This window comes from Eretmochelys imbricata, chromosome 10, assembly GCF_965152235.1.
Source record: "Eretmochelys imbricata isolate rEreImb1 chromosome 10, rEreImb1.hap1, whole genome shotgun sequence".
In the NCBI taxonomy this organism is placed as follows: Eukaryota; Metazoa; Chordata; order Testudines; family Cheloniidae; genus Eretmochelys; species Eretmochelys imbricata.
In genome coordinates, this window is record NC_135581.1 from 71,651,188 (window position 1) to 71,671,798 (window position 20,611).

Genomic DNA, 20,611 nt, shown 5'->3' on the forward strand with positions numbered 1-20,611 from the left:
TAGGAAAGAGGTTCTAAATAGTAAGTGCAGGGGGGTGTAACAGATGCCCTAAGAAATGCACCATCACTTTGGAGAATGAAGAATGGGTCAGTGAAGACGCCAGTGGAGATGATGCAGGCAGGAGTCCTGCACAAACAAATTTGGCATTTCTTTAGCATCACAATGGGACAGTTAGTTCCTCAATCAGAGAGAAGAGTGCTCCCTTTTAACCCATCAGAGCCACTTCCTGAATTAACCAAAAAGTGTCAAATTCTTCTCAGATATGCCTGTACAACCCTCTGGGAATCAGCTGTCTGGTCAGATCTCAACAGCTATGTAGCTAGCACCAAGCCTGATCAGTACCGTACTCTGATGGGGGATTTAGAAGGAAAATGATTAATTCAGAACTCAGCAAATATCAAGCCAAGCTCTCATCTTGGTTACACTGCACAGTTGCCACTTGAGATTAGTGTGGTTACAGTGGCATAACTGAGGGGACATTTTTGACCAGTATTTGCAGAAACCTAAATTATAACTTATGAATTGTATATTATTATTATTCTTTTTCTCGGAGAGCTCACAACCAACCAAGCCAAACTCTGGTTAGTATGTAAGAACAAACTAGATAACAGCCTAGGGTGGCAGGGTCTAGCTGTAGATATAAAAATAAACGGATCGAGCTGAAAGGAGCTCAGTCAAAATTTAAGCATTATCAGGGTGGTTCAACCACGTGCCCTTGTTTTTCTGCACACAACAATTTGGAAAGCAGTGAAAGTTGGCAATACTGCCAACTTGCAAGCATGATTTTAAACAACCCCCCTCCCCACACACAAAATCAACAGACCACCACTCCCAACAAGATAGTGGGAGTTGAACCCAGCTGGCATTGTTATGTTATTGGAGTGTATGCCACATGGCTTGAGCAAAGTCCAAACAACATTGTTCCATTTAACAGGAAGGGAAAGTTCAGTGCATAAGCCAAAATCATCTGATGATTTTATGTGTCTTCCTAAATGGTCCAGTTATTGCTGCAGCCTGCTGTAAAGCCCAATCTCTGAGCCATGACAGTTTCAAGGTTTACACTTCAGAAATAGAGGGAGGCTTCATTGCGAAAGCTGCTGCCAATGCCACATTTGGAGTCAGTGAAGAACTGGTCTTCCTCACCAGCCACTTCCTCAAAGTTGTCAGGTTCTCCTCCATGTGTTCCAGCCCACTTCTCTGAACCCAGCCTAGGGCCGCACAGCTACGGGGTTATTTACAGGTTTTGTTCTCATAGCTGCCACCCCGAGTGTTGCCCTGCAGATAATGGTGCTAAGAAGAGCACTGACAGCATTATCAAGCCATGGACCCATACGGTGTCTGCAGCAGCACCCATCAGAAAACCCTCTTCCTCACCTACCTGGTCACATTTCACATAGCCTTGGGCTGAACATTACTGGGTTTAAGCTGCTCTTTTATTCAACACTCCCTCCCCATCCCCACAGTCATCAGACTCACTGTGCAAACAATGTTGGGAGCCTGGCCTCAGGTCAACTACTGAGTGCTGAGGACTCTTCTTCAGTCATAGCTTCCAGAAGTGAGCCAGTCATACTTATTAGTCCACTGCATACATAAAACCAAAGAGCATATCTGCACCAGGGAAATACTCTCATAAGTACCCACCGTTGCGAACACTTGTTCAGCTCCACCAGCATCAACAGCATAAGCAGTCCTATTGTAAATGGGCTGCTGCTGAGGACTTTGACACAGTGTCACATTACACCTGTTTCTGTACAAAACAATACAGTGTTTGAAACTGGTGGTGGCAGCTGAAGTCCTAGTCACACTTGGTCTGCCAGGCAGAGCTGAACAGACATAGCAGCACTGGGCAGTTCTTTAGAAACATTTCCTAGTGTAAAAAGGATTTGCCTTAATTGAATAACTGTGGGATCTTATTGCTATAACCACGGTATTCCCTCTGGCCTTCCTCTCCCTATTACGCGTTGATACCCTTATCTGTATTTGGACTGTAAGCTCTTTGTGGCACGGACTATGCTTTCCTTTGCTCTGTGAAGCACCTGGCACACCTTGGTGCCATACCAATAAAAATCCAAAATACATAAAATCAATATCCCTACCCTGGGAGCACATTACTGGATCAGCATGGATGTGCTGACACCTAAGTGTGTGGTCTGAGTTTTATCTGCTCACTCTTTCTCCCCCCCACCTCCCCCAGCTATCAGGAAATGAATGTCAGCATACAGCTCAGCACTTTCCAAGGGGGATTCTTCCTTTGTCTCCTTGACATATGGGAATGGAGCCAAGCAAACAGGCAGGGAGAGTGCTTGCTTATCTCCTCAGTGGCGAGAATTCAGATAGGGTTCACATAGAAACTTCCTCCATCCAGTCACAACCCCCTGGGGATGGGGGGTGGGAGGGTTTGCTCAGTTAGGTCATAAACAAAACAAAGGGCTGACAGCCTATGGTTTCCTTTAGTGTAAGTGCCGCAGCAGCTATAGCTGGCCGACAGTCTGGCTTCCCAAACAACTCCTGCTAATCAATAATTCTGCTTTCCTAGAGCTTTGCTGTTGACTCCCTTCTCATACACGTACAAGGTTGTGTGAGCACATCACCCCACCCTCACTCACTCCTTCCACAATCCAGTGCAAAAGATGCCCTTCGTGTGCATAAAGCAGCAGCCATTCGTACATTTCTACTGACTGCCTCATGGATCATCTCTCTCTCTCTACCTGCTCAGATGCCACCCCCACCCCACCATATTATCTGAGAGCCTCAAATGTTAATGGATTTTTCTCACTGCACCCCTGTGGGGTAGGAAGCATCATTACCCCATGTGTAAAAGGAGAAACTGATGCACAGAGAGGCTAAGGGTCCAATTTTCAAAAGAGCTCAACACCTCAGATGCTGGGGCTCTTTTGAAAATCATGCCTTTATTTTGGTACCAAATTGGGCTCCAAGATATTTTGGAAACCAGGCCCCATTTGTGTGTGCTGAGCCTCTGGCTCCGTGTGATTTGTCCAAGATCACACAGCAAGTTAGTGCTACAATCAGGAACTGAGCCTATGCCTTCCACATCCCAAACCAGTGCTGTAGCCATAAAACTATCCTTTCTCATCTGACACCAGATGCTTGACTTCTACTTCTTACAATGGGAGAGCCATCTCCTCCACAGCTCTACCTCATCCATAATCCATCTATCTTTTTCAGAAATTATCCACAAAAAGAACAGGAGTACTTGTGGCACCTTAGATATTAACAAATTTATTAGAGCATAAGCTTTTGTGGGCTACAGCCCACTTCATCAGATGCATAGAATGGAACATATAGTAAGATATATAGATATAGATATAGATATAGATATACATACAGATAAGTTGGAAGTTACCATACAAATGTGAGAGGCTAATTAGTTAAGATGAGCTATTATCAGCAGGAGAAAAAAACTTTTGTAGTGAAACCAGAAATTATCCAGAGGCTTTTTTCTCCTTTCACTATGAAGTACCTCCCGATCCCTCTTCCTTCTGATAATTAGTACATCACCCTATTGCTTACATATTATCTAGCTCTGGGAAGCACTCTGGTATTCAGCTTGCATGAAAGATCCCATGTGAAATAGAGTTGTATATCTCATTAGACTGGGCAAATAATGTCTGTGGTTGGATGGGAGATATGCGTCAAAAGACATTATGCAAGGTCAACTGTAAATTACAACAGTTATAGCCATGGGGTGTGAAAGTCAAGTCACGGGGAATAGCAAGACCTTGCCCTGATGCCATCTTTTCAAACATAACCCAATAGGCCAGCGAAGGGGATGATATAATGGGAAAGCAAAGAAATCCCTTGACTAGGAAGCATCAGTTCTTTCTAACCCCAGCCATTCTATTTCTGCCATAGAAATGAAATGGCCATTGACCTCTGTGAGCTAAATCAACAATGAGCTTATCTCCTCTGGAATAGTACTACTGATGAAGTGAGTCAATCAATACTTGTTCTTTCCCGTCATTTTTTATAGAAATTAAGTTAAATGTGGAAGTGGATTTCTATCTGTTTGTCAAATATTGTATACAATGGTTTTTGAGAGCTGTTTTAACTGTGGTAATTGCATAACACTTGCGGCTACCAATAGATGGCACCAGGCTTTCTGTATGAATTTATTTGCTCCTGCCATCTGGAGCAACTTTCCTGTGCAGTATTTCTCTCAGCCTCATTGACTCTCCATCTATTTTCAAATCTCATCAGAAAGAATCTCTTTTCTCCCTTGACTCTGCCTCTTAATTTTTCAATTTCTCTCTCCTTCTGTTATTAACAGTACACAGCCAATAACAGATAATTCTTTGGTGTAACTATATTTTCAAAGCATTTCTATTTCTGAGCTACCACTGATATGAAATAAGATTTTATTACTTATTATTAAGGCAGATTATTCAGGGAAGCAATATAGACTGTACAAGGAGAACCTAGGCTAAGGAACTGCATAAACGAAGACTCCTCTGGATCAGACCTCATTTGTCCTATTACAATGACTCATTAGATTACATTCAAATGCTGCATTTTATTTACTTATACCAATGATGTACTCATCTCTATTCCATGTCATCTAAGATATTAATCAAAATGAACAGCCCTTGGTATAAAGGAGAATCTTGAATGGACCGTTTTCCCCTCTCCTGTTGACATCCTCCATCCCTCTCCATCCAGTTTATTTAGTAGGATGTTCTTCTAGACTAAATCCCATGTCGATCAGACCTGGATAAAAAGCATGTAATTCTGCCAGTGACATAGTCCAGGAGACATATTTCAGCCCCTCCTCTGAGTTTTCAACAGGGATCAAGTAGCCAAATAGCAACTTCCAAATAAGTGGGAATTAACCAATGATTAATTCTGACCACATTCCAGCAGAATTATGTGTTATCCTCCAATTAAATACCCAAACAGCTCAACGTGATTAACAAAAATCACAGACCAACAAGAGGAATTAAGGATGATTTGCCTCCGATCTCCTATCAAAAACTATTGCCAGATAAAACACATGCATAAAGCTGTCTGCTGGTTATTCCTCACAACACCAGTCATGGCAGCTGCTGTATCAGGTTGCAGAGGAACTAATCAGGGTGTCGGTGTGCTGAGTTCATTTCTCATGCTCAAAATATTGGCTGGCGGTGGCCAGAGAGAGGTGGGGCAGACATGTGCTTCCCACTGCTGTTCAACCAGAGCACTGAAATTTCAGAACAACTGGGAAATGGAGTGTGCCACAAATGTACACAGTAGACAGCCAGCAATAGAACATAGCTCCTACGATTAGCAGAGTTAAAGGATGGCGAGCTCAAACTGCCTTCACTAGGTCAAGTGCCCAGACCAGTAGGGGGCACTTGCACAGCAGCCAGCCCTGTTACAGTGGCCAAAGCTTCTCCTACAATGAGAAGCTCCTTTCATGTATCTTTCCGCTAGTTGTAACAAAAGCTTTGCCCCGAGAACCCGGGAATAATTCCAGTACTGTAGTCAACCCTCTCTGCTCTACCTGAATGACCCCACATCTCTTCTCCTTATATCCAAAGTGGACATTGATCCGATGCCACTATGATCTCTCCTTTCCTTATTAAAGTAGGCACCCAATCACTTTTTAACCAGGTCATCCTTCAGGAGAACTCAACATCCCCGTTTTATCTTGCCTTAAGAAGTGTGCTGTGAGAAGGGATGTGGGAGGGTGCTTGGAGCAGTAGAGGGGAAAACCAAAATCACTGTGATGTGTGCAAGCAAAATATCTCTTCTAGAAAAGTACTGTTCTGTGTCTATTTCAAAACTATTGTGAAGCCACCATCAGTGTTTGCACTTCCATGTCTCAGCACTTCATGTGTTTCAATCCCACTGGGTAATTCTTGGATGATCAGCACACATGGTGGACAACTGACCACAGACCCAATAGAGTGAATTGCAGGCATTTGGTTTGTGGTTTTAATTTCTGTTCAGCTTGATATTTCATAGATTCCAAGACCAGCAAGGACCTTTGTGATGCTCTAGTCTGACCTCCTGTATAACACAGGCCATAGAACTTCCCCAGAATAAGTCTTAGAGCATAACTTTTAGAAAAAACATTCAGTCTTCATTTAACTGTTGTCAGTGATCAAGAAACCACCACAACCCTTCGTAAGTTGTTCCAATGGTTATTACCTTCACTGTTAAAAACTTACATCTTATTTACAGCCTGAATTTGTGTAGCTTCAGCTGCCAGCTATTGGATCATTTTATGCATTTCTCTGCTAGACTGAAGAGCCCATTATTAATTATTTGTTACCCAGGTGGATACTTATAGACTGTAATCAAAATTACGCCTGAATCTGCCCTTTATTAAGATAAATAGATCGAGCTCTTTGAGTCTATTGCTATAAGGCAGGTTTTCTAATCCTTCAGTCATTCCCGTGGCTCTTCTCTGAACCCTCTCCAATTTATCAACATCCTTTTTGAATTGTGGGCACCTGAACTGGACACAGGATTCCAGCAGCAGTCGCATCTATGCCAAATATAGAAGTAAACTAACCTCGAGTAGAAGTGGAGAGAATTCCCTGTTTTATGCATCCCAGGTTCTCATTCACTCTTTTGGTCACAGCATCACATTAGGAGCTCATGCTTCAGCTGATTATCCATCATGACCCCCAAATCTTTTTCATGACCCCCAAATCTTTTTCAGTCACTGCTTCCCAGCAGAGAGTCCCATCCTGTAATTATGGCCTCCGTTCTTTTTTCCTAGATGCAAACATTTACATTTAGCCTACTAAAAAGCATATTGTTTACTTGCAACCAGTTTACCAAACAACTCAAATCACCTGAGAATCTGAGTTTGGTGACTCAAGAAGTGACTGAATCAGTTCTCTTAACTTAAGAAGTCCTGGCTACAAAGCTCCAGTGAAGATTTTCCAATACTCTCACATTCTGACGAGTCTTTTTCTGGCACCACAGTATTGCCAAGCCCAAGCTTTCAAAAACCATGTGTCAGCCCCCAAAGAGTCATAAGATTTTTTTTAATTGTATTTTTTAATTTGTCTTCTGATTTTTGAGCTTTCTTGGTGGCAGAGGGGTCACATTTTCAAGCCTTCCTCGGCAATCATGAGGCCTGGAAACTTTCATTTTAAAAAAAGACCAAAAAAACAAAAAAAACCCCACACAAACGGAAGCTGAGATTCTCAGAAACATGTTTACAGGAGCTAAAAATCACAAGAGTTGGCAAAAATAGCAATGGGCAAATACTACTGAAAGAATTTTTATAAGTCAAATTTTCAACTGAATTAGCTTTGGTGGGGCTGGCCACTATGCAAGTGCCCCCTCATGGCCCAAGATACCTCTGCTGTGCTGTTTTCCCCTTCAACAAATTCCACCCTGTCTCTTTCAGTCTCACCTCTTCCTAAGAGTCTGGGCTACTTAGGTACATTTGGCATCATCTTTTACCATTTGCTAGGACACTAGTCTTTCCATCATGGAAGAAGCCCAGATAATTTTTACAGAAAATAAGAACCGCTCTTCAGAGTTTAAAAAAATCCTATAAAATTTAACAGCGAATTCTCTCTGTCAAAGAACACCACAAGATGGATAAGAAAGTCTATTGAAAGGGCTTCAGTTTCACTTAAGTTCAATGGAGCCTTATCAAAGTTCTATAGAAGCCTGTGGATGTTTATTGAATTCTATAAGATTTTTTAATAAAGTTTTGCCTTTTCTTTCAAATATGTCTACTTTTGGGTAGACCCACAAAATCATGGTATAACAATGTGAGTATCGTACACACCTAATTGAGACCAACAATGTCCGTGAGTTATATAAATTAAAGCCACTTGGTATATACCCCAGTAGAGGTCAGTTGTGGCATGGAAGAGTCTGTATCTAAATAACCCACCGCTTTGCCACTGTGAAAAATAAATAGCACTATGTATCTTGTTTCCACATCTTTGCTGGCTTAACAAATAGCTCTGATCCTGGGGCTCTACAGGCCAGGCTCTTAAAATGACCTCGGTGCTTCTACTGCCTGGGCTAGTACAATCAGAGTACATCCATGAGAGAGGACATAGTAACTGGAGTGGGTGCATTTTCCATTATGCATTCCTGGCAGCTGATCAAAAAGTAAAGGTAACATCAGCCCCCGGGGGATGCCAGCTGTTCCTTCCTCCCAACAGCAGGGTAAATCCTGGTGGCATGTAGCTATAAAACTGAACGAAAATGTCAAGGGCAGGGAAAAGGGGAGGATCAGAGGCTTGTTTGGAACAAGACCATGAGCAAAACCTCCCCAAATAGCCCAGGCCACCCCCTTTGTCTCTCTTCAGGCTCCAAACAGGAGCTGGAAAGAAACCCAAAAACAAACCTACGCTCTCTTGCTCAGCTTTCTCTGCCACAGCAAGCTAATCTGCCTCTGCCTCTCTAGAGATTTCCAATTACAGTTGATCAGAAAACAGAAGAACATTTTCATATTCTTTCCCCACACACACACACACCCTGCCCCCAATTTCTGATGAAAATTTAAAGATGCCGGAGATTTTCAGACCATCATTGTCCCAGGAGTCCCTTAGAGCTGAGGGAAGAGGGAATCTCCCACCCTCCTTGCACTTTGGAGTTCCAATTTTACACTCTAGATCCACGCCAGTAGTCTCTGAGAGCACTCGCTGCCTAGTAAACCAAATCTCTGCTTCTCTGTGGCACCGAGTGAGAGCAATGCCTTCAGATGGGCTGGAAACAGGTGCAGCCTCTCTCTCTTCTGAACAAGAGGAAAATAAAGCCTTTCAAGAAGCTGTGAACAAACATACTGTTAAACCAAAATGGGTTTATGCTGAAGTTAGTAGCATTTCCTCTAGTGAAGAGCAAGCTGTCTCCAGTCCAGCCATAGAGATGCTCAGCCACTCCTAGCTCCTTGCTCTTAAAATGTAATTAAAAGTACGGGCTCCAGGCTGGCTCCCTGGGAGGCTAAAAGCTTTCTGTTGATTCAGGTCCTGCTGGTTAACCCGTGTCTCTCCACAAGTACCGTGGGCTGGAGCACAGGGATTGCCACTTCCAGGACCCAGATGCCACATTCACCTGTCATCTACAACTCCCACGAGGCACCACGGCAGCTCAGGCAGACACAGATTAACGTGGAACTGACTCAGAATGAAACATGTTGATTAGGCTCAATCCAAACCAAACCCAAATGCTTGGGGTTGATTTTTCCAACAGAAAAATGACAAAATTTCAGCAAAAATCAAAACTGCATTTTCCATCCAAAAAACACTGATGGAAAAGTTCCCAACCAGCATTAGTGAGCCGGATAAAGGGAAACAAAATGAAAGTACTGCTGATGACAAACTAAAATCATTGCTGTCCGAAAGAAATGCACTGTTTATTGCTCTTCTTTTCCGAAACTGAAGTCTCAGCCCACTTCATAGTGCACCTCACAAAAACCAGGAGTATGGATGTATCATTGTGAGCAGCTTTCAGCAGAGAGCCAGTAACTAAATAGGGCCATCGAGACCGAACACCCCATGCAGCCCAGGTGAGGTAGAGGACAAAGGAGGAAGGTTTCATTGCCTCTCTCTGTGCTTTATCTGTGCAGTGTGTAAATAGAGGAGTTCAGTTTCCAGGACAGCTTTCGCTGGTACAAAATTCACCAGCCATGCTCCATCACACTGAACTGATAAAGTCCAAGTCCTATTACACTCACATTCTGAGCTAGAAAAGTGCAGAGTTACACAATCGTGCTACTATAACTAAACACTATTCTAATCACAGGCAGCAATTCCATAGGAAGGGCGGGGGGGGGGGGCAGGAAGGGAGGAGAATTTGCCTATTCAGTTAAGTATAGGCATTGACACATCAATCATTTTCAATTGCTACAGTATCTGAGCCCAGGCACTCTGGAGTGAACATATTCTGGGCCACGCAGTTTCATGTTAACCAGTTCCCCAGTGAACCTGAGTCCTGAAGATAATGCAAGGCCTGAGAGGAATCTTGGAGGGGGCTCAGACAGTCTAGGAATGTAGGAGACAGTATTCTCAGAGCGGGTGATATCAGAACCACTCCACAAGGAATGTCCTGCACTCCTCCCAGGCTCAAAAGGAGGGTCCGTGGAGATTACAGAAGCTGCAAAGCAGGTCCAGGTATTTCGCACACTATTGGAAGGCCAAAAATGCAGCCAAAGCAGAAGTTAATTGAGTCCCACAAACAAGGCAGCTGCAGGAAGCTGTACATGTGCCGGGCCCACTTGGTCTTAAGAGCCAAGCAGCTAGCAAGGCAAGCAGTTTAGCCAGATTCCAAAAAGCCTGACAGATGTAGGACGAGGAGCAGTGTGTGCTGTTGTTACACTGTATTTAAAGAATGACAGCGGCATGAGTCAAGGTGTACGCTGATCGCCTCAGGGTGGTGGGAAGCGACTCAAATCACTTCCCCATGAAAAGTGTATAATTGGCCAGGTGCATTATTGGGAGATTTGGGCTGGTGATTAGGTCTCCTTCTCCTGGAATATCAGGTATTGGCCCTTGACAGAGACAGTACGCTGAGCCTGACTGACCTATGGTCTCATTCAGCATGGTAAACCTACGACCCAGTTGGTTCGGCAAATATCAGAGTTCCAAGTCCACCCACGTCCATCTGCTCTTCTTCCCCTCAAGACCTTTCAGTCTATAACTAGTGCCCAGCCTGTACCCACCCTATCTGCCAACCACAGGGCCACTAACAGCACCCAGACAAGGGCCAGCCCCCTCCCTCTAGTGTCACAGACTCTCTTGTCTGCCTCTCTATCGTCCATGACCCTTGCTGAGACAAGTGAGAGTGAGCATAGGCTCTGACTCTGTGGGTGCTCCGAGGCTGGAGCACCCACAGGGGAAAAATAGTGGGTGCTCAGCATCCACCGGCAGCCCCGCCGATGAGCTCCTCCCCCTCTCTCCCAGTGCCACCCGCCTCCTGCTTTCAACAGCATGCAGGAGGTGCTGCGGGGAGGGGGCAGAGCAAGGGTGGGGCACGCTTGGGGAAGGGGCAGGGGTGGGAAGAGGCGGGGCGGGGTGGAGCCTTGGGGGAAGGGTTGGAATAGGGGCAGGGCCTGACGTGGAGCAGAGGTTGAGCTCCCCCGGGGAAATGAACAAGCCGGCGCCTGTGAGAGAATGAGTACACTGCAAAAAAGGAAAGGAGGACTTGTGGCACCTTAGAGACTCACAAATATATTTGCGCATAAATATAAGCATAAGGAATGCATCCGATGAAGTGAGTTGTAGCCCACGAAAGCTTATGCTCAAATAAATGTGTTAGTCCCTAAGGTGCCACAAGTCCTCCTGTTCTTTTTGCGGATACAGACTAAAACAGCTGCTACTCAGAAACCTGTCATGATGCAAGGCACTGAATTTAGCCGTATGGAGTGGAAATCTATCAACTTGGAATGCATCCGATGAAGTGAGCTGTATCTCACAAAAGCTTACGCTCAGATAAATGTGTTAGTCTCTAAGGTGCCACAAGTCCTCCTGTTCTTTTTGCGGATACAGACTAACCCTGCTGCTCCTCTGAAACCTGAGCACGCTGTGTGTTCAACAAGCAAGTATTTGAGCATGCGGCTGTCTGTGTGAGTTGTGTACACCGGCTACTACGTGAGCAAGCACATGGCTGTGTGAGCTGTGCACACAGGGCACCGCACAGACATGTATACTGAGCCTTGCATGAGCCAACTCATGACTGTGTGCCTGGCTGCGTGAGCTGTGAGTCTAGGGCACTGCACAGACATGCATAGCAGTAGCCTGCGTTTTCTCTCTATTGTTTGTAGCAGGCTGGGCTGGTGCAAAGCCGCTGGTGTTTGTTATCCACACCCATGTACTCCTTCCCAGTTACAGGCGTGCAGGCCTCATAAATCTTACCCTGAGAACTGGCTGGGGACAGGGCTGGAGCAGACAGCTGCATGGCTAATTTTAGAGGCAAGCTGGAGAAGCTGAGCAGGTTTAGTATCTATAGAAAAAAGTCACTTTGAAACAACATTTGCCATGTGCTTAAAAATAGACCCAGACATTAGGATTTTATTGGAGGTGGCAGGGGTCCCAGCCCATTAAAAGCCCCACATTGGGCCAATCACAACTCTCCATCTGAGAAGGGCTGGGCAAAGTTCTGCTTTAAGACAATCACTGCATCTCTTTGGTCAAGTGGAGCAGAAGCCTGCTGCAGAGTGACACAAAGGGCTTGTTATCATCAGTTGCAGAGAGGGGGCTGTCTCCACCTAACTCCTAATGCCTCACCACACTGGAGTGCGAGGAACTGATGCTGGGACCTGAACCCCATTCCTCAGCATGGCAGTGTGATGCACTGGGAATCCCCAGGACCCAGTGACAATTTGCTGAATGTTTTTGTACCTCTAAAAATGTTCATTTCACATTTGCAGTGAAGTTGTGTCAGTTTTGATTTCATTTTCTTTACAAGTGGCACCAAACTCTTGGTTCCAGACACCCCTAGAACTTTAGAAACACTCGGCTCCAGGTCTGGCTCTGACCAGTGCTGTTCGTTCTAGCTCTGATCTAAACTTGTTCATCCATCCGTACATTTGGCATATTAGCTACACTCGGACAGACCCAAATGGACTCCCTTGCAGCTGCTGCCTACCTGACTGTCCTGGAGTGTTTCTTGGTGTAAGGAGTGATGACTTTGAAAAGCAGCTCCATGGCTCCATTAATGCCCAGCTTGGTTCCTGCAGAGACTGGGACAACGAGAGAGACAGGAAGTTAGATCCAGAGCAGTAAGCTTGGGTTGCTGGAGTTACTGGTAGAGCAGTAAAGAGAGGAGCAGCAGCTGAGATTAGCAGCAGAGCCTCTGGGCTTCCAAATGGGTCTCTTTGACCGTTTTACAGATGTAGGAACTGAGGCACATAGAGATCAACGGTCACAGAATGACTCACAGGCAGATTCAAGACTAGCACCCCATTCTCCTAACTCTTAGCCCTGTGCTCATTCAAGTAGTTTACAGTTGCCCCATCATTTGTAGAAGATGTTGCACTCTCTAGAGACAGGTTAGGGTTAAATGGGGCCAATCAAATCCACTCACAGTTTCCAGGGGCAATTCCATGCACACGAAATATCTCCTAGGGGCTTGGAGTGGGATAGGAGAGGATTTCTTTCCTTTCTGCACTAATCCCTGTTATTTCTGCTCTTCGGATAGGTACTTCTGAGTGCAGATGCAGCCCCACCTCAGCCACTCCTATCTTTAATTCTTCCCTTGACAATGCTGTTAACTTTTGCAGTCAGACACAGTGGCATACCTGGGAAAGGGCTGCACAGAAATTGGCTGTTTGGCTTTAAAGCTAACCTACAACAGTCCATCATCAAACCTCCAACCTCACACGGAGAAGGGAGAGCAGGGGAGATTCAGGGGCTTGAGTGAGTGAAGCTAATAATGGGGGATCTCTAGGTGAACAGGGAGGGCATAAAGCCTAAAACAGTTAAGTGCTTTAAAAAAAGACAGTTTATTGTCCTAAGAGGGGGAAAGAATGAGAAATCAACATCCCCATCAGCAGCCAGCAGGAGTCTTGGATGCCTGCCCCAATCTGGGTTTTTTGGCTGCTTTGTTACTAACTATCCCCCACTGGCCAGAAAGCTGCCAAAGGGCCCATCAGCTTATGTGGATCTCAGCCAAGTCATCCCGCTGATGGAAAATCTTGGAAGGCTCACTGGCTACTTTCACAATAGCAAACTATTCATGGGGACAGTGCAGCGTACACAGCTGCTTAAACTCTCCTCCCCGCAGACCGGGGGGCATGCTGCACACAGGGCTGGCAGCCCACGCTGGGAAAGGAGCAACCCAGGACAATAAGCAGCTACAGTGAGATCTTAACAAGGTCGGGCTGGCTGCTTAGACTCCCACCCGCAAGGACCCTTCAGGGTGTTATATGCTCCTGGGTTCTCTACTGCTCCAGTCAATTAGGTGACTTGGAGGGAGGGAAATTTCCAGTTCTTTACCACATCCGTAAAAGCCTCAGCCTATCCCAGAACAACACCTATGTCCTGGTTATGTGCAGATGTGGCACTGAACTAAAAGCCAGTGCTGAATGGGGTGGAGGAGGTAGGACGTTCTGAGGCACTGGGGTGGGGTTCACCAGGGGAGGTTGTGCAGATCCTAAGGATTAGGCCTATACAGCACAGCACAGTGATGAATTCCTCCTCAGGCCCTTGGTGGGACGTAGGAACTCAGTGACAGAAGAGATTTAACCAAGTTGAAAGATTTTGACTATGAATTTGGGGGGCGGCGGGGATTAGGAACAAAATTTTTTGCATTTTTGCACCAGTTTCTTATGGAGATGCTTAGGTACTATTGCAGTGGGACCTCAGGGTCACTTTAATGAACTAGAGAGTGTGTTTGCAGGGCTCAGGGTCCTGACACTAACGGAAAGGGTTAAAGGCCACAGTGCAATGGGCTAAAGCCTCTGAATGGGGATGCGGGTGCACTTAACGAGAGCAGAGGGAGTGTGGAAAAGGGCTCAGGGTGGGATGCAGCTCTGGGTGAACCTGCAGCTCTGTAACCCAAATTAAGACACATTTCAACTGCTGTCTCTATTACACTCACCCTTTCGAATGCCACTTATCTCAGGCAAGGGGACTGAATGCTGGGAGCTGGCTGCCTGCCTGAGAAGGCCCATAGCATGAGGCCAGCTCCTGTGTAAATACAAGACCTAGAGGGCTAACAGCCAGTAATGTTAAATCTTAGGAGGAAAGATTTGGAAAGCTGGATGTGTACAGCTCGGCCAGACGGTGATGTGAGTATACAGCAGGGGAGAGGGGAATAGGACAACCATCTAGAATGTTCTGCAGGGGGAAAGTAGCCAGGAGAGAGAGGAAGTGGTTAGGTAATGCAAAGGGATGCAACAGAATGAAAGTGAGCAAAGGGAAATTTGTACTGCCTCTAAGAAAACATTTCCCCATGGGGAAATATCTGAATGCACAGTGGTCTTTTGAGGGCAGAGCTAGGAATCCCAATGCTTGAGTCACTGAACACCGGAGAATACTCCGGTGGGTACGGCTCCAGTTGGGGACTCAGAAGGTCGGGGTTCAGTCTGTCACAGACTTCCTGTGTGACCTTGGATAACTCATTTGTCTCTGTGTGCCTCAGTTACCACTCTGCACAATGGGGATAATAGCACAATGAGGATAATAATCCCTAACTCACAAGGGTGTTGTGAGCATAAATGCATTAATGATTGTGAGGAGGATAGTATTAGGGTCCATGTAAGTACCTAAGATATCTAGAATAGACTGAAGGGAACGATCCTGCATCATCTGGACTAAATGTTTTTTTACACAGCTATTTTCTGTCTTCTATAGTCTTTGGATGAGTAGGTTCACTGAATCTTACAGTGAAAGATCCCTCTGAGAGTTACCCTTCTATGAGAGGTTTCAGAGTAGCAGCTGTGTCAGTCTGTATTTGCAAAAAGAAAAGGAGTACTTGTGGCACCTTAGAGACTAACCAATTTATTTGACCATAAGCTTTCGTGAGCTACAGCTCACTTCATCGGATGCATCCGATGAAGTGAGCTGTAGCTCACGAAAGCTTACGCTCAAATAAATTGGTTAGTCTCTAAGGTGCCACAAGTACTCCTTGCCTTCTGTGAGAGCGTACCTAGAGCTATGCTAGCTCTTGCATATGATTCTATCTGTTATCAATCACAGATGCCAATAGCTTACTTATAGATGCATATCTCTGTAGCAGAGGGACCATTAGCTTGCATTGTAGCAACTGCAGAAGGAGCTCCAACTCTCATTGGCATGAGAAATGGAAAGGAGCACTTACCACTAGAGGCATAAACCCGCAGGACCCAGAGACAGTGGATGAGATTCAGGTGGTGAGTCAGATTTTTCCTTGCCAAGCTCAGGGTCACATCAATTGCGTCCAGTTTCTGCACTTTCAACCCAAACTTCCTATCTGTGAAAGCAAACAGGAACAAAATGATGGTGAAGAAAGAGTGGCTTTCACAGGGACACAGAAATGCCGCATGCTGTGGTGTAATCATGCCGCATCCTTCAACAGGATCTTTCATAGGAAGATCTCAAAGCAATTGCAAACAACATTTATTACTAAGGCCCCACAATCCCCCTGTGAAGGAAATCAGTATTCTCCCCCCCGACTTTTACAAATAGATAAGATGAGGCACAGAGGAGGCTGGTGCCTTGCCCAGTGTTACATTTTCCATACGCAAAGAACAGTTTCAATGACCTATTTTAAGTTAAGGGAAACAAGACGGAACTAAAGTAAAGTCTCCCCAAGAAAGAGCTATGTGGGTGCCTCTCCTCTATGACGTGCTACATCAAAACGCTGTCTGACAAAAAATGTAGCTGGTTTTGCAGATGGCCAACTGCCAGAAATGTACATAGAAAACAAAATCATAAAAATGTTAGCACTTCACAGATAACGCTTCCACTGAACTTTGGGTGTGAAGAAGAAAGCTCAAGCCTCCCAGCTGTGCTGCAAACACTGAGCAACAATCTCTCTGATGATAGAGACACAGCAGCAAGTGAAACTTGTTTTTGAATGTGTTATTGGGATACAGAAACCAAGTCACAAGAGAAAGAGCCTTTGTAAGTTACCATGTCTTGTATGGGAATCACTTACTGCCCAGCTGGGCTTTATCGGTGACACAAAATGCTGGTCAGGAGCTCAGAATGAACTCCATTATAGAATCTCTCCCACCTGGATTGCCATCAGCTGTGCCTATATTCTTAGTACAAACTTCTAGCCACTAGTGGGTGAAACTATTAGGAGGTCTTACAACACTTTGCCCCACCCCCCAGTCGCCAAGCCAGCATTCAGTGCAAAGTGTCCTGACTTGTTAAAACACTCACAGATTCCAGTACTGACCATGACTGTGACCTTTGGAGCCTTCTGCTCCTCCCTCCCCATCCTTTAAGTAATACTGGCACAGCAATACCTCTTTGGCCTACTTTAGCCAGCAGGCGAAGCAGAGGTAAAAGGATGCTGTAGTCTGGCTGGGCTGTCTGTGCAACATTCAGCAGAGCCTGCAACAAAGCTTCACTCCCCCCTTTGCTGACCATGTAGTGAATTCGTCGGTCTGTTCCTAAGGGCAGAAAATTAAAAAGGAGGGATAGTCAATAACTTTCCTGTCACAGAGCTTTAAACCTAGCAATAAGTGAACATTATATGATTCAGAGGATGCTTATCAGACCTAAAGAAGCCCACTACATGACCCTTCTCTGGTGTTTTCTTGCTCAGACCATTATAAATATAAGGGCATTTGCAAAATGTACATCTGGACTTGGATTTCAAACACCCCCAGAGTTTGGAGCTGTGGTTCAGGCTCATCTCTACTCTATGTCAAAACCATGTGTGATGCTGCTCCTTGCTGCAGCTGCTATTATCTATATAAGCCACCACCTGCTGAAGCTTTCAGCGTGCATTGAAATGGGTTGGAGTAGAAGCAGCAGAGACGCTGATAGATTTCAAAGAAGTGCAATGCTCAGTGATCTTTCCCTAGATATTGAAAGTTAAATAAGTGAAGGGAAAGAGTTCCAACAGTGCCTAGGATAGGGGAATGAATCCTAGGAAAGCTCTGGAGTCAGCCTCCAAATAAATAAGGTCTCCAGAGAAACCAAAGGCTAACCCTCTGGGTCCTCCTGTGTCAACAGCTCATAATCCACAGGCATCTTTGGCCAGCTGTGAAGTTTTCTACTGGAAACCCAGGCTGGGAGTATTGTGGAAGCAGTACATTCAGTCCCCAGGGGGCTCATATCATCCACAGTGAAGCCATCTAGCTGATTGAAGAATGATATAGACTCCAACAGAGAGTCACAGCTGTGGTTATGATGTCTCTGATGGAGCTGGGGGGAGAGGGAGAGTGTAAAGTAGGAGCATATGAGGCTTGCAATAGGGATGTAAACAACTACACACACACACACACACATACACACACAGAGCCCTGCATTTTGGCAACTAGAGTTAGCTGGAAAAATTTTAACGAAAGGACATTTTGATGAAAAATGGAGGGGAATGCTCTGCTAGCAACTTATTTTCCCTTCTTGTGGCCCTGAAGAAGGGAAAATAAGTTCACCTTCACTGTGAACATGCAGATAGAGGAGACTTTGAAAATAGTGTAGTCTCTGTGATGCGTGGATTACTACACCCATGGAGAAGATTTCATACCGCTGAAGTGAAGCAGAGGAGAAGCTGTTCATTCCCCTGACAGTTCCAAGCACTTTTTTTTCTGAGGGGAAATCAACTACAGAATCAAATTGCTGCAACCCAGGAGGCTGTCTCCTGCTCATATCTCATGGTTCGCTCTTTCCAGTGGGCCTGGTGACTGAACATTTCCAGTGTTCCACTCCCCGGGAAGATTGAAACATCTTGAGAAGCAGTTAAATTAATGGCCACCTTTGAAATTCACAGGAATATTTTCCCCCTCTTTCACCATGTGATAAAATTAAAAAGTGTACGGTGGGGGTGGGGGGGTTGAGCAAGGAACCCCCCCCTCCCCCCAATCTTCCGTATAAATAGGAGGAAAAGCTGAAGGGCTATTCACGCAAACTAGGCAGAATTGATCTAGCAAACACCTGACAGAGATATGTTGATGTCTGCTCTGTGCCCTGTTTTAGTCCCACCCATCTTCACTCTACAAGAGAGGAAGGATGGTCCAGTGGCAGGGGTGTTAGCTGGGACTCAAGAGACCCAGATTCAATTCCCAGATCCCCCCCAGATTTCCTGTATGACAAGGCAAGTCACTTAGTCTCTGTGTCTCAGTTCCCCATCTGTAAAATGGGGATAATAACACTGCCACGTCTCATGGAGTGTTGGAATTGTAAAGACATTTCAAATGTGAGGTACTCAGATTCTAAAACCAAGAGGACCATCTAAGTACCTAAAATAGAAACATTAAGGCATCAGTACTTACCGATAGAGAGTAGGTCTGTGAGAATGCTGAGAACATTGAGGATCACATCCTTGTCATGGGACTTCTGCAAGAGGAACACAAATGCCCATCTTGATGGATGAACTCAAAATAGTGAGGCAAGGGGTCTACTTTCCAAGACATTCAATGCTATGCAGGGCTGGATTAGAGAGCAGAGGTCTCTGCGGACCAGAGTCATTGCTGTCCCACTTGGATAATGGGTCCTCCTAGACTAATGTGAGCAATGGGTGTGGGTGGCCTCAGGCTAATAATGGATTTTAATGGCCACCTGGTGTCATATTTATCATACCACATAAAAAGTGGTGTTTAAGATATGGGGGGTAGCAATGGGCAAGAAGAAAACCATCGAGAAATCTCTACATTTGAGCCAGCCTGACTGACATGACTTTGCATATATCCTTACTGCTTTAATTTTGTTCTGTCTATACACCTTTCCACTGCATTGCCTGGCCTGACATCATCCCCAACACATAACTTAATTTAGCACAAACATTGAACCAGAGTCTGCAGTGGATTAACAACAACTTTGACAATGGGGAAAAAATGCAGGAAGAGGTGAAATATGGAACAACTTCAATCACTGTCTAACACCTTGTATCCAAGTGTTTTGGGATTAGCCAGTCCCAGAGATTCCATCATTTGCTGATGATGGAGTTGAGGCTGTATGTTGTTTTTCTAAAACTTCATTTCTTCTTTTCAGCTTGGTCTGGCCAGCTCTTCCTTTTTCGATCTGCACCTAAAATTCTGAAAGTTGCAAAGGAGACATTGTACAACACACACAAAGTAGGCATTTTGGGTATTCTGCAGCAAGGGCACCTCTTACAATCACTCGGTGTCCCAATCTCATCTCTTTTAAATGTTGCTTTGTACCCTATAATGGCATTCCAAAGCCTGCCAACCAAAGCAACAGAGCAGACAGGAATTTTCACAAGATGAGAGGTTCTCTAGGGATATTTTTAATGAAGACTAAGTTAACATTATCTGGTGTAGGTCATGCAGATTCCAAATGTATGGTGGATCCAAATCAAATCTTGTACTTAAGGGAATGGGATAAATTCAGCTGTTCTTGGGGAGAGGAAAACCACTGTTTAGACTAACTCCTGCAATTAGTTGGTGGTATAGAGTAGACACCCATCTGAATCTTCCTTATGCCGATAAGATTTTGCTACTGGAAAGTGAATGAGGAAGGATTTAGTGGTTACAGTCTGTATTGACATGAGGGATATGTAGGTTCAGTACTGGACCTATTATTTTTCACAGGAATTCCTAACATAAAATATAAACCTTACATACATGTAGCACTTATCACCTAGGAGGAACTTCAAGTTCTTTGTGCAAGCCACAATATATGTAAAGGAGTCACTTCGTCTCCCACCAAAATCATAATGATAATATCTTTAAAATATACAATACCTGTCTTCCTGATGGCTTTGAAGGGTTTTAGAAACATACCCTACTGTTACACAGTCTAGATACAGGGGGTCTCTTCAACAATCACGAGAGAGCTAGCCACCTCTGGCATGCTTAATATTTTACAGCTGCACCACACAATATAGTTGAAGACAGGGAGAGGAGAATCCCCTATCTAATTGAAACTGCAATGGGAATGCTAGGAATCCCAAGTGCAACCCCTTGGCTGTCTGCATTACGGTACAGTCTTTAATTACATGGTTACATACTACTTTTTCCACAGGACCCTTGCCTCAGTCAGTGCACAGGATGATGTTCAGGGAATGTATCAGGGCTGTG

General features: G+C 44.9%; 1 protein-coding gene across 1 annotated transcript in view; it reads right to left on the reverse strand.

Annotated features, from left to right (window-relative positions):
• The window catches only part of AGBL1 (AGBL carboxypeptidase 1), a 241,343-nt gene extending 222,435 nt beyond the window's left edge, over positions 1-18,908 (reverse strand). Inside the window, exons 1-4 of the mRNA XM_077829336.1 lie at positions 18,845-18,908; positions 16,871-17,017; positions 15,736-15,867; positions 12,562-12,655 (exon numbers count right to left, since the gene is read on the reverse strand). Of these exons, the coding sequence (XP_077685462.1) occupies positions 12,562-12,655; positions 15,736-15,867; positions 16,871-16,994 (350 nt within the window). The 5' untranslated portion in view covers positions 16,995-17,017; positions 18,845-18,908. The remainder of the gene's footprint in view (positions 1-12,561; positions 12,656-15,735; positions 15,868-16,870; positions 17,018-18,844) is intronic.
• Between the last annotated feature and the right edge of the window lie 1,703 nt (positions 18,909-20,611).